Source organism: Vulpes vulpes, chromosome 8 (genome assembly GCF_048418805.1).
Source record: "Vulpes vulpes isolate BD-2025 chromosome 8, VulVul3, whole genome shotgun sequence".
Lineage (NCBI taxonomy): Eukaryota > Metazoa > Chordata > Mammalia > Carnivora > Canidae > Vulpes > Vulpes vulpes.
Window position 1 is genome coordinate 75544351 of NC_132787.1, and position 14335 is coordinate 75558685.

The following is a 14335-nucleotide window of genomic DNA, read 5'->3' on the forward strand; positions in this document are numbered from 1 at the left end:
AATATAAAACACTATTATGTTTACTGTTTCATAACTTCATGTTTTATTCCCTCATAGGTTCAGTTTCAGGCATTCTACATCACTTTCTAGTCTAGCTGAACGATTAGTTGTCTGGATGACGAATGTAGGTAAGATAGTCCTTGTTACTTTTTTCATGTCTTTGAGATGCTGGTGAGAACCACCTGCTTCGTCCATTGGCCCTGTTTCCTCACAGTCAGCTAGAACAGAGAGGCAGAAAAGGAGCTCTCACTCTGTGAAAGGTCCTGCAGGACCAAGATCATGGCCCATCAAGCCACACTTCCTTTCCCTGTCACACCTTCCATATCATAATGCTGGCATACCAGCTTTTTATCTCTTGGCAGGTAAGAAATGTTTATATGCTCTGCAGACTGGCCTCTTCAGAATGGAGACCTATAATCACTCCATGTTCAAACTTGAAGCCATTGTAATACTTAGGTATCAGAAGGGAGTATGTCTGGCAAAATCTAAAAGTAATTATACAGACACTTCAGGGAATGCTTTTGAAGGATCTAAGCTAGTGATTTAGACTCCAAGATGAGGATGTAGCTGGGAAAGGGGAAGGGGAGGAAAGGAGTTCCTTATTCTTTTGCCAAAGCCAGTGCTTTTAGGCTTTAAACGGAGTAAGACACTAAAGACTTTTTTTTTTGAAAGTAAAGGACTAAAGAAATTTTTTTTAAATTTTGGATATGAAGATACAAAAAATGATAGATAGTATTATGTAATAGTATGTTATAAAGTAATAGTTTGTTGAATGTGGTGTAATGAATGGTATAATGAGTTTGGATTTCCAAATTCTTATTTAAGGAATATTCTAAATGATTTAGTTTTTCGCTTTTTTTTTATATGCTCCCTTGAAAATTACAATAATTGTCATATAGTATTGCAGGTAGGACACTTCTGCTGAAAAATATTAGATGAGTTCTGTCCATTGGTATGTCATATAATATTTAATAAAAGTGTTATTCTCATATAAGGAAATGTTTTTACCTCAATAATTCCTCAACTTTCGATATTAAATAATAGAAAATCACTATAGGAAAATAAATGTTAATTTATTTGAGATTTGAAAATTTTTAAATATGAAGTTTGGTATAATACAACAGAATGTATAAAATATATGTTTAGAGAATAATAATAAAGTGAAACATTTTTGTGTACTAGTCACCTACCATTAGTAATAGAACATTTCTAGTGTACTAGAAGGCTCTGCATCTCTGCTTCAGGTGATAATCTTCCTCTCATATACCCTATTGCTACAGGTACTCTTGGCCCTACCTAAATTTTGTATTAACTCCTTTCTTTCGTAGTTTTATCATCTTCATATATTGGTTAGTGTTATATGTCTTTGAACTTCATATAAATGGATATAGATATAAATTATTTTTTTCACTCCATCCATGTTGATTCCTGTAGCAGTAGGTCATTCATTTTCAGTGCTGCATACTCCATTGTTTGACTACAGCACCATTTATTTATCCATTCTATTTGATGATAGCAGTGGGGCTGCTTCCTCCCTTCCCTTTTTGTCATAGTGAAAATATTCACTACTGAATATTTTAGTACTTATGTCCTGGTGCACATGTGCACAAGTTTCTGTGTGGCCGTTAATGGGCCACAGAGGGGGACCTATCTGTACATGTCACATGTTTTCCAAAGTGATGATACTACCACCAGCTGTGGGTGGGGATTACTGTTGCTCCATTTAGTTGCCAACATCTGCTATTGATTTGCTTTAATATTTATCAAGTGAGTGTGAAATTATATTTTTATAGTAGTTTTAATTTGAACTTTCATAATCACTTTTCATATGTTTATTGCCCATTTGTGTTTCCACTTTGGGAAATGTCTTTTTGTCCCTCCTGTCTTTACAATTGGGTCGTTTCCCTTTTTCTTAAGGTTTTTAGGAGTTCTTTTAAAGGGGCCTTTTATATTAATGCTTGATGGCAAGACACTAGTCTGGTAGTAAGATGAATAAAATTGATTTCTGTTTTGTCAGGATAGATGTCGATTAACTTTAGTTAGGATAATTGGGACAGTGGCAGGTCTGAATGAGAAATATTCTCCCTTTCATTACAAGGTTTCACTTTAAGAGACTTGGAAACTCTTCCCTTTGGAATTGCTCTTCCTATCAGAGATGCAATTTACCACTGTCGAGAACAGCCTGCTTCAGACTGGCCAGAAGCTGTCTGTCTCCTGATAGGACGTCAGGATCTTTCCAAGCAGGCCTGCGAAGGAAACTTACCCAAAGGGAAATCTGTGAGTGTCAACATAGAAGTTCAAAGTTTAGCTTTAGTCTCAAAATCAAAGTAGAACTACTCGTTTTTTCTCTTGTCGTTTTACAAGTATATATGTTTGTCTTTTGTATGCCATATGGAGTTTATAATTGTGCAGGTCTTCTCCTTTATAAGTTGAACCTGGGAACAAGGTTTATGAAGGCTCTGCCTTGCCTAGATATTTCTTTGAGTCAGGATAAGTGCTGAGTCAGTAGATCCACTACCATGACTCTTTCTCTACTTGTATCATATTGGTAATTAACTACTTTGTAACTATTACATAGAAAAAAGGAGAGTACATACATCCTCAATTTGAATATCTAGCTCTATTCTCTTTTATATATTTTTGATGTGTTGAATTTCTTGAATTTAACTTTTTTTTTTTTAAAGATTTTATTTATTTATTCATGAGAGACACACACACACAGAGGCAGAGACACAGGCAGAGGGAGAAGCAGGGAGCCTGATGTGGGACTCGATCCCCAGATCCAGGATCACGCCCTGAGCTGAAGGCAGATGCTCAACCGCTGAGCCACCCAGACTCCCCGAATTTAACTTTTTAAATAGGTATAGATATATTTGTTTAATCATAGAAAACTAAAGCCCCAGGAAAGAATTTTTTTGGGAACTGGAATGGGGGATACTAAAGCTGTTTAGAAGATGTCTTAGGGGGCAGCCTGGGTGGCTCAGTGGTTTAACGCTGCCTTCAGCCCAGGGCGTGATCCTGGAGACCCGGGATTGAGTTCCATGTCAGGCTCCCTGCATGGAGCCTGTTGCTCCCTCTGCCTGTGTCTCTGCGTCTCTCTCTCTCTCTCTCTGTCGCTCATAAATAAATAAATAAATAAATAAATAAATAAATAAATAAATAAATAAATAAAATATTTAAAAAAAAAAAAGATGTCTTAGGTTATTTGTCCTGAAATTCTATCCTTTGCCAGTCTTCCTCTGCTTTTATGAAGAATGGGTTCTAAGAAGCCTACAAATAGAAAATGAAATGCGTCATTATTCTCCAATTATCTCTTTTAATAATTAGCCTCTTTTAAAACTTAAAAATGGAGTTTTAACTACTTTTTCTAGAACTGTTTAACTTAAAAAAATGTAAATGGTAGCACTGCATTACTGTAAGGATCATAGAGGATGCAGGGATGGCTTTCCCACTCCTAGTGACTCTTGTACTTTTTTTGAGAGCAAGCCAGCAGGGGTGGGGGTGGGGTGAGCAGGAATAGAGGGAGAGGGAGGGAGGCGAGGGGAGAGGGTGGGAGGGGCAGGGAAAGAGGGAGAGAGAGAGAAAAAATCCTGAACAAGCTCTGCCCAATATGATGAAGCTGATCTCACAACCCTGAGGTCATGACTTGAGCCTAAATCAAGAGTTGGATGCCTAGCCAACTGAGCCACTGAGTTGCCCTGCTTGTAGTTAGTTTTTATATTCCCCAAGAGAACAGCACAAATTTGCCTCATCTCATATCAGCTTTGAACCAACACATATCAATCAAAATATTGTAACTTTGTAATCCATATTAGGACTTAGGCTATTAATGCTTCTTTGGAGCTCCAAAATCTATATCAAAATTTTATTCCTAACATCATAGTTGCCTACTGGATCTGTGAGAGAAGCAGTTTCCGTGGGACCTCATCTCCAGCAGGATTGGCCCAGCACATCTCTTTTAACCCATACTCCTATAGTAGTTGAATTAGTGTTTGTCCTACTTTAAACAGAAAACCTTTTTTTTAATGCTAATAATATGATTATACTTTGCTTTACCAAGATAAATTTTAGCATGTAGACCTCATTTCTTACAGTGAGTGAGAGCAGTTGAACATCATTAGCACTAAAACCAAATGGTATTGATAATCTTTGATCTGTATTTATTTATTTATTTTTTAAGATATTTATTTATTCATGGGAGGTACAGAGAGAGAGAGGCAGAGACACAGGCAGAGGGAGAAGCAGGCTCCATGCAGGAAGCCCGATGTGGGACTCGATCCTGGACTCCAGGATCATGCCTTGGGCCGAGGGCAGGGGCTAAACCCCTGAGCCACACAGGAATCCCATTTGATCTGTATTTAGATGTCATTTTAAGTAATTCTAATCTAAATTCAGTTTGTTCAGTTGTTTGAGGCTACCGTTTAATTTTATTTGAGGCTACCTTTTATGACTCATCTAAATTCAGTTTATCAGCTATTTGGATCTATACTTTATAGCTAACTCATATGGGAGAATAGTTTCTTTTAAAGTTAGATATTCCATAGGAACCATAATGAATATTTATGAACTAAATAAGAGGGTAAGTCATTATCTGCTATCATTATTTTTAGGCTTCTACATTATGTTACGAAACTTTGGCGTTTTAATCTTTTGTTAAAGGAGTGTAAAATTCTTTCCAGGGTGCCTGAATGGCTCAGTCAGGTAAGAATCTGCCTTCAGCTCAGGTCATGAGCTCAGTGTCTTGAGACTGAGTCCCACATAGAGCTCCCTGCTCCAGTCTGCTTCGCCTTCTGCTTCTCCCCCCACTTGTTCTCAGTCTCTTTCTCACATAAATAAAATCTCTATAAAAAAAGAGGAGTATAAAGTTCTTGAGGAAATGAGAAGATTTCACGCTACTCACATCTAGGTTGCAGTGTGATTGAATTATTTGGATGGAGAAAGCTCATAGAAAACACATGTTGAGCTTCTGAGGACAATGATAATCAAGGGATTAAACCTCTTCATTTGTTTTGCTGCAGCTGCTTTCTGATTAAGAAATTTTTAAGACATCTTTATTTAAAAACAAGGTGAAAATTGATCATGGTCCATTTAAAGTATTAAAGTAAGAAAATATTGTTCAACTTCCTCTAGTCTGTGACATATATCCTTCCAGGTTGTTTTTTTATGTTTATATTGATCGAATATAATATTTATGTTTGTGTGGGTTCTTCAGTGATAGTGAATGGGTTTCATATTCTGCTTGCAGTAATTTGTTACCTTTTTATGATATTTAGGATACAGTTAGATTTTTTTTTTAAATTTTTATTTATTTATGATAGTCACACACACAGAGAGAGAGAGAGGCAGAGACATAGGCAGAGGGAGAAGCAGGCTCCATGCACCGGGAGCCCGACGTGGGATTCGATCCCGGGTCTCCAGGATTGCGCCCTGGGCCAAAGGCAGGCGCTAAACCGCTGCGCCACCCAGGGATCCCTACAGTTAGATTTTTATAATTTATTTAGAATGTTTCTCTCAATGGAATCAGCTTTCTGATTATTCTGAATTTAATGTTTTCCGTTGGCTCAGTAATTTTCTGAAGTGGGCAATATAATTGTACTTTTAAAAAAGACTTCTAGATTAGAGTCCTAGGATACACTGTGAACCCAAAACAGCCTTGCTTTAGAATACATATATTCTCTGTATGATAGAGTCACAGTACATCATCCTGTATATTCTAGTGATCAATAAGTGCATGGTGATTGGTTTTTAAGTTATTATTACAACCAAGTCTGTTACTCAGGTGCTCTCATCAGATGTTCCTTCAGGAACAGAAACTGAGGAGGAAGATGATGGAATGAATGACATGAATCAGGAGGTTATGTCGTTAATATGGAGTGAAGATTTAAGAGTGCAGGACGTGCGAAGGCTTCTTCAAAGTGCACATCCCGTCCGTGTCAATGTTGTACAGTACCCAGAACTCAGTGACCATGAGTTCATTGAGGAAAAAGAAAACAGGTGAAAGAAACACGTTGTTGTCTCTTGTCAGTGTTTTGTAACTCTAAAAACCCTAAAAGAATAGTTCAGAGTTAAAAGTACCGTGTATTTTAAGTTTTTATCCAACCTCAGTAAAACATACTGTTTTTTCAAAATGTTTTGGCATTTGATAACTTAAGAGTACCTGATGATATAAGTGACCCTACTCCTCTCGAATTATAGTTGTGTGCTATTTAAAAAAGATGACTCAGACTATTTTGCTTAGTTACCTTAAGAATTTACATCAAAGCAAAACACTGAGCTCATTCTTCTGTATTTTGATGAGGAAAAAAATGTGTGTATATGTATAAATGTTTTAGTGTAGTTTCAACTTGATATCAGTATTTTTTTCTGATATTATAGGGAATACACTATAAGTCTTCTCTATTGCCACTTTCTAACATATGTTATATCCCTTGATAATTGTAATATTCAGTAGTAACCATCTCATGAGATTCTAGAGTTGTTGTCTTAGGACAGTTCAATTTATATTTGAAAATTCTCTCCTGTCCTGTTACCTGTCTTGTCTCTGTCACCTGTTACTTTCCACTACTATTTTCTGGTTCTCCTTGCTTTGTTCACAGTAGTCCTGCTTTAAGAGGAAGGAGCATCCACACATAGCCACAGGGTGCCGAAGATCTGAGTTAGTCCTAATCTGCCTCCCTGTTTCCTCTCTGCCTCCCTGTTTCCTCTTCCATGTGTACCTAGGTGTTTGTCACCTGTAGCTGAGGAGGCTGAGGGACAGAGAAGTTGTGTGGGAGCATAGTGGCTAGCATGGGCTCTGGAGCCTTTCTTGGCCACTGGATGTCTTTGGATGAATTACTTAACTTCTTGCTGCCTCAGTTGTCTCAACTATAAGAATAGGCATAATTATAGCATTCATACCTCATATGGTTGCTCTGTGTGTAGAGTGAGTTATATCTATCTAGTGTTTAGGACACTGCCCAGTACGTAGTAAAGCTCAGTGCATTAGCCATGATCATTAACTGAGCTCTTTGATTCTGTGATGCTAGTTTAGTTTTTTTGTTTTGTTTTTATCTTTCTAATCATTGATATCTCAGATAGAAGGGATTACAGTATTATTGTTTTCATTACAGTTTTGTGGATTATGTTTAAAGTTTCTGCTAAAAAGTTCTTTGGCCTTGGATTTTTTTCTGATTCTAAATTAACATGGGGCAGTGTTCCTGAAGAATCTTGGGACAGCAGATTTTTCTCACCAAAAAAACTAGAAAAGCAGCTGTATGTATAGTTAGGGAGAGAATGTGCTTATAAATAGTTTTGTCTGCAGAGAAAATGTTAGCCTCTGATGGGATATTTCTGTGTCTTCAGGCATAAATTCTGTTAAGTGTTTTCCTGATTTTAACTGCCCCTGTTTCCACAGTTTGTTTGATTTTGCTTTAAGTGGCTACATGGAATGTGATTTAACATAGAAAAAATTAAGAGTAGTGTACTAGTTTCAAAATATGGCCCATAGAAGCCATTTTAACCCTGAATATAGCAACTTATTGTATTATTAATCCTATAAGTCTTAGTTATTATATAAGTGAAACTAATTATTTTTCCCCTGGAGATACTTGTCACCTCCAGTATAGGGACTTACTTTCCTTTCTTGTGTACACGTCACATAGGCGGCACTCCTGAGACAAAATGAGGAAATGTAAACGTAGTATTTTCCTTTGAGCCTTTTAGCATCAGAATGGAATTTTTTTTAAAGATTTATTTATTTATTTTTATTTATGAGAGACACAGAGAGAGAGAGAAAGAGGCAGAGACACAGGAGGAGGGAGAAGCAGGCTCCATGCCGGGAGCCCGACGCAGGACTCGATCCCAGGACTCCAGGATCGTGCCCTGGGCCAAAGGCAGGCGCCAAACCGCTGAGCCACCCAGGGATCCCCCCAGAATGGAATTTTAGATTTTTCTTTTTGGTTGCCGAGGGAAAGTTAGCTTGGTTTATAGACCAGTTGCTTTTCACTCAAAGCAAATATGAAACAAAAGAAAGGAAATGTATCTCTCCCTTAGAGTTTCTAAGGGGAACAAGAATAAAAGTGAGAATAACCATGTTTGGATGATTCATCCACATCTTTGTGTGAATTTACTCTGATGTGATTTCATCTTACGTAGAAGTTCTTCTTTTGGAATACTTAACTGTGAATTGCATTCCAGTTTTTCTTTTGCTTACAAATTTTTTACATGTTGGTTTTGATTTTAATTATAGATTGCTCCAGTTGTGTCAGCGAACTATGGCCCTTCCAGTAGGACGAGGAATGTTTACCCTATTTTCATACCATCCTGTTCCAACGGAACCACTGCCTATTCCTAAATTGAATTTGACAGGTATGTTAAATTCTGGTCTCAGTGAGAAAGGAAAATGATTAAGTATATTTTTAGTGAAGTTATTGAATTAGTTAAAACCAAAGAAATGTTCTTTCTATCCCCAGTGATTTCACATATCAACCACTCTAGCAGTTGTCAAAGCTCAAATAGCAAATCAAACTAAATATTGTGGGAAATAGCATGTAGCCCATTACTAAATTTGCTTTTAATGAGACCATTTCATGATATAGAAAGGCACTTGGGAAAGTTTAGAAAGATATTGATGATGGTGAGATTACTGAACTTTAGTCTTAAAGTATAATATGTAAAAACTTTGTATCTTAATGTGTCTTGTTATATGTTATTACGAATATATCATCTCCTCATTCAGAAACAAAAAAAAAACTAAGCATAAAGAAAAAATGCTCATGTGTAATATAGTAGTCCTGTTTGCTAGAGTGTTAGCGTTTTGGTATATATGGTTCTCAGTTTTATTTTTCTAGTTTGTAATATTATATATTCTCGGGAAAATTAAATCTGTTTTAGACATTGTTTTTAAATTTACTGTAGAGTGAGCATCCTTTCATATCTCGTACACATAGATACACAATTATATTATGTATATGTGTAGGTGGGTATTGTGTACAGATATTTTTATTCAGTAACTTAATTTTTATTTGCTGTATTTTACACAAATAGTTGTAAAATAGTTTATGTAAAGAATCTGATTTTGTTGGAAATTATCAGGTTTTTTTGCTATTATAACCATGCTGTCAGAGTATAGTTATTTAGGTTAGTTGCTTTAGAACTCCTAGGACAGCAATATTTTAAGGCTTTGATGTAATATACATTCATATTACCTTTTTGATTGGTTGTGTGGATTTTTACTTCTGCGAGATCTAAGTGTGCTCATTTCCTAGTATTGATTTCAATGAGTTTTATAGTGCATGTTCACCTGATGCTTGTGTGAATATGTTCTAAAGGTGACAGTTGTGTGCAATTGAAATTATTGAAAATCCCTGAAGTATAATATGTGTGGTTTTATGAGACTTGTACGAAATGTACATATCATACACACAGTCATGTATAGTATAATATATCAGTATAATTCCACAATGTCTTAAGTTTCATAATTTAAAAAAATCCAGGGTCCCACTCAGGTATGTGGAGAGCATATACTTTTAATAACATATGGAAAATGAGATCACATTTCATCTCCAAATTATACCTATTCTGGAGCACTAATCTTATTTAGAGACAGAAGAAGCAGAGTTACCTTCAGTACTTGAATGGTTCTCTCCCAGAGATGAAGCAGTGTGGCAAAATCTGAATAATAACTGAGTCTTCATGGTGAAAGGGGCATAGAGGTGTTCATTCTGTTAGTCTTTCAACTGTTAAAAGGTTTTTGTTTAAAGAATTTGAATTAAAAAGAAAAGAACCTCATGCAAAACTGGCAAATGTTAATGTATTAAGTTTGGGCAGTGATACGTGGATGGGTATTAATAAATATATATGAGTCACTTTTTTTTCCTTGAATACATTTAGTTAAATTTGTATATTCAGAATGTGTTTCTGACATTAGTCCAAACTTTTATTTCTTTTAGCCATTCTGGTAAGCTCCCCTCCAAAAAACTGTTATTATCTTATTTTAATAATAAATTAATTTAGGACAAGATACTTTCTTAAGATAGCTCCTTAACTTACACTGGTATTAGTACTTTTGTATGTTATTCTTATTGAAGAAAATTTGCTTTACCCTTTGCCAGTCATTTTGTCTTGTGTAAATACTCTTGTTTTATGCACATGATGAATTGTTTTAGAAAGTTCACTTGTTTTTTAATTATTAATTTCTGCCTTTTTAGAAGTTAAAAGTACACCTCATGAACTTGTCACCCAGTGTGACACTGTCATATACCAGCATTTGAGTTAGCTCTTAGGTACTCAAAGCATATGGTAAAAGCAAATATATTGTACTTTGTGTGTGAGTATGTGCATACACACTCTAATTAAGACATTGTGGATCTATCTGAAATTTATTTTACATAATTTCAGAACTCCTTTAAAACCATATTTTCAAACTTGTAGTGAACTGTATAATTTTATGCAATATTTATAGAATAGTTATTTTAATATTCATCTATGACCTGATGTAGTTAATACAGAGCATTAAAGATATAAAAAGAATTTGGTATTTGCCTGTACACAGTGGAGATCCAAAAGAGAACTAAAAGACTCAGGAAAAGGAATTCACAGAGCATGTAGAATCATGAACATTTAATTAACAGTGTTCTGACAGAAGTTGACCATAAAACTTAATTTAGCAAATACTCTTTATGGTTCACTGGGTAACTCAGGTCTATAAAATGATGCTTTTTTTAAAATAGGGTTTTCTGAATGCAATTTGGCATTTTTAACAAGGGCATATAATTACTTGTACAGAGGGAGAAACACATATAGTAAGAGAGCAAATTTATAAAGGTCCTCATCTCATTTTATAGTGTATTTTTCATTAATGTCCAGAGACAACTGTAGGATGGCATATATGAAATTCACATCAGTGTCATCAGTCACAGGTTGAAATTTATTATTCATATAGTTTAACTGTGATGTTAATCTTCACTTTATATTAATAAGCTTACTTCTGTGTGAAAGAAAGATTTCGAAGTAGTGGGTATCCTAGTCAGATCTGTATAAAGTTAAATTGGTATCAGTTATCTTATAGCCCCATGTATTTTAGCAAAAAGGAAAATGAATTATTTTATTCTTAAAAATTTTTTTATTTAAACATTTTATTTGATTATAGTTGATGTACAACGTTACATTAGTTTCAGGTATACAGCATAGTGATTTAGTAACTGCATGTTATGCTCACCGCAAGTATAGCTACTGTCTGTCACCATGCAGTGACTGTATTTCTAGTGCTGTACCTTTTATTTCTATAACTAGCTTGTTCCATAACTGGAAGCCTGTATTTCCCACTCTCCTTTATCCATCACCTTACTCTTTTCTTTTCTCTGGTGATCATCAGCTTATTCTCTGCATTCCTAGGCCTGATACTGTTCTTTGTTTACTCTTTTCTTTTGTTTATTAGATTCTACATATAAATGAGATCATATGATAATTGTCTTTCTCTGACTTATTTCACTTAGCATAACATCCTCTAGGTTCATCCACATTGTTGTAAATGGCAAGATCTCATCATTTTTAGCAACTGAATAATATTCCTGTGTGTGTGTTTGCGCGCGTGCGTGCACACACTACATCATTATTCATTCAACTGTTGATGAATGTTTGGGCCGTTTTCCTATATTGGCTCTTGTAAATAATGGTACAGTAAACATAGAGTGAATGTATCTTTTCAAATTAATGCTTTTGTTTTTGGAGGGTAAATAACCAGTAGTGGAATTATTGGATCAACTGGTATTTCTGTTTTTAAATTTTTGAGGATCCTCCATACTGTTTTCTACAGTGACTGTACCAATTTATATTCTCACCAACAATACGAGGGTTACTTTTTCCCCCCACATCCTCACTAACATTAGTTAATTCTTGTCTTATTGATTCTAGCCATTCTGACAGGTGTAAGGTGATATTTCATTGTGATTTTGATTTGCATTTCCCTGATGATGAGTGATGTTGAGCATCTTCTCATATCTGTTAGCTATCTGTATGTCTTCTTTGGAAAAATGTCTATTCAGGTCCTCTTCCCGTTTTTAATTAGGATTTCTTTTTAATGTTCAGTCATATAAATTCTTGATGTATTTCGGATATTAATCCCTTATTAGATATATGATTTTCAGATATCTTCTCCCATTCAACAGGTTTCCTTTTTGTTTTGTTGATGGTTTGGATTCCTTTGCTTTGCAAAAGCATTTTATTTTGATGTAATCCCAGTAGTTTATTTTTGCTTTTGTTTCCCCTGCTTGAGGAGACTTAGCTTAGAAACACATTGCTTTGGCCTGTGTCAGAGAAATTACTGCCCATGTTCTCTTCTAGGAGTTTATTGGTTTCAGTTCTCACATGTAGATCTTTAATCCATCTGGAGTTTACTTTTGTATATAGTGTAAGAAAGTTGTCCAGTTTCAGACAAATGAATTATTTTATAATTATGTGCTGCCGAAGCAAGCATCAGACAATGACTTATTTTGAATGAGGCTTTTCCACTTTGCATCAGATTTAATGCACATGTATTAAAGTCTAAGTACTCATAGTAACCTAATATCATTCCAATTATTATGGGGTTAAGGGTTTCGAATGTAGAAAAACTAATCTCTATTCTTAAAAATATAAATTGAATAATTTTGGATTTATGAATTATTCTGTCAATTTTAAATTTGTTTGCCTGAATAGGACGAGCCCCACCTCGGAACACAACAGTAGACCTTAACAGTGGAAACATTGATGTGCCTCCTAACATGACAAGCTGGGCCAGCTTCCACAATGGTGTGGCTGCTGGCTTGAAGATAGCACCTGCCTCCCAGATCGACTCAGCTTGGATTGTTTACAATAAGCCCAAGCATGCTGAGTTAGCCAATGAATATGCTGGCTTTCTCATGGCTCTGGGTCTGAATGGGCATCTTACCAAGCTGGCTACTCTCAATATACATGACTACTTGACCAAGGTGAGCCTCCCAGCTCCTGGCAGTGTGCCTCATTCTGGGTCACTACAGTAGCTCCTAATTGTTCTGTTTGTTTTTCCTTCTTCATTCTTGTACCCCTCAATCCATTCTTCCCATAGCAGGTAGAGTAATCTTTCTAAAGTATAAATGGGAATATATCACTTCTCGGGTCAAAACTGTTTAAAGAAGTACTTCATTGTTCTTGATACACATTCTGCATATGTGATCCCACTTACTTGTCCAACCTTACTTTGTACCACTCAGCTCCTTGTTACCCACACACCAGCCACAGGGACTGGCCATTTTAGCCCCTTGGCAAACCACATTCTTCCACTTCAGAGTTTGGCAAACCAAACTTTCTTGGCATAAACTCTTCTACCTTTATGCCATAAAAATTCACCACTTAAAGTATACAATGCAGTAGTTTTTAGTGTGTTCAAAGAGTTGTGGATCTATTACTGCTGTTACATTTATTTTTATTTTTATTTTTTAAAGATTTATTTATTTATGATAGACATAGAGAGAGAGAGGCAGAGACACAGGAGGAGGGAGAAGCAGGCTCCATGCCAGGAGCCCGACGTGGGACTCGATCCTGGGACTCCAGGATCGCGCCCTGGGCCAAAGGCAGGCGCTAAACCGCTGAGCCACCCAGGGATCCCCACTGCTGTTACATTTAGAACATTTTTATCAGTCCGTAAAGGACCCTCAAAGCAGTAGCAGTCGCCCTCCATTCCCTCTCCCTGCAGCCCCTAGCTACCACAGATCTCGTTTCTGTCTCTGGATTTGCTGAATCTGGGCCTTTCATATAAATGGAATCCTTCAGTAGGTGGTCTTTTATGACTGGCTTCTTTCTCTTATCATAATGTTTTCACAGTTTGTTTATATTGTATCATGTATCAGCACTTCATGCCTTTATATTGCTGAATAGATATTTTATTGTGTGGATATACTGTGTTTATCCATTCATCAGTTGGTGGATAGCTGGGTTATTTCTACTCTTTAACTGTTATGAACAGTGCTGCTATAAACATGTATGTTTTTGTGTGGACGTATGTTTTCATTTCTCTTGGGTGTATTTCTAGGAGTAGAATTGCTGGGTCGTATGGTAGCTGTTTAAATTTCTGAGGAACTACCAAACTTTCTAGAGAGGCTGTAACCTTTTTACAATCCCACCAGCAATACATTCTAGTTTTTCCAGATTCTTACCAACATTTATCTGTCTTTTTAATTATACTCATTCTAGTAGGTGTGAAGTAATATCTCGTTGTTTTGGTTTGCAATTTCCCTGATGGCTAATGATGTTGAGGACCTTTCATGTGCTCATAGGCCATTTGTAAGTCTTCTTTGGAGAAATGTCTATTCAGATCCTTTGTTTATTTTAAAATTGGGCT

At 36.0% G+C, this 14335-nt stretch overlaps 1 protein-coding gene across 2 annotated transcripts in view; it reads left to right on the forward strand.

Moving 5' to 3' along the window:
- ANAPC1 (anaphase promoting complex subunit 1) overlaps nucleotides 1-14335 on the forward strand; it is a 102052-nt gene that overhangs the window by 41074 nt on the left and 46643 nt on the right. For both annotated transcript variants that reach the window (XM_025994353.2, XM_072767149.1), the window contains exons 24-28: nucleotides 58-128; nucleotides 2099-2277; nucleotides 5780-5994; nucleotides 8228-8346; nucleotides 12676-12947. In XM_025994353.2, coding sequence (XP_025850138.1) covers nucleotides 58-128; nucleotides 2099-2277; nucleotides 5780-5994; nucleotides 8228-8346; nucleotides 12676-12947 — 856 coding nt within the window. The remainder of the gene's footprint in view (nucleotides 1-57; nucleotides 129-2098; nucleotides 2278-5779; nucleotides 5995-8227; nucleotides 8347-12675; nucleotides 12948-14335) is intronic.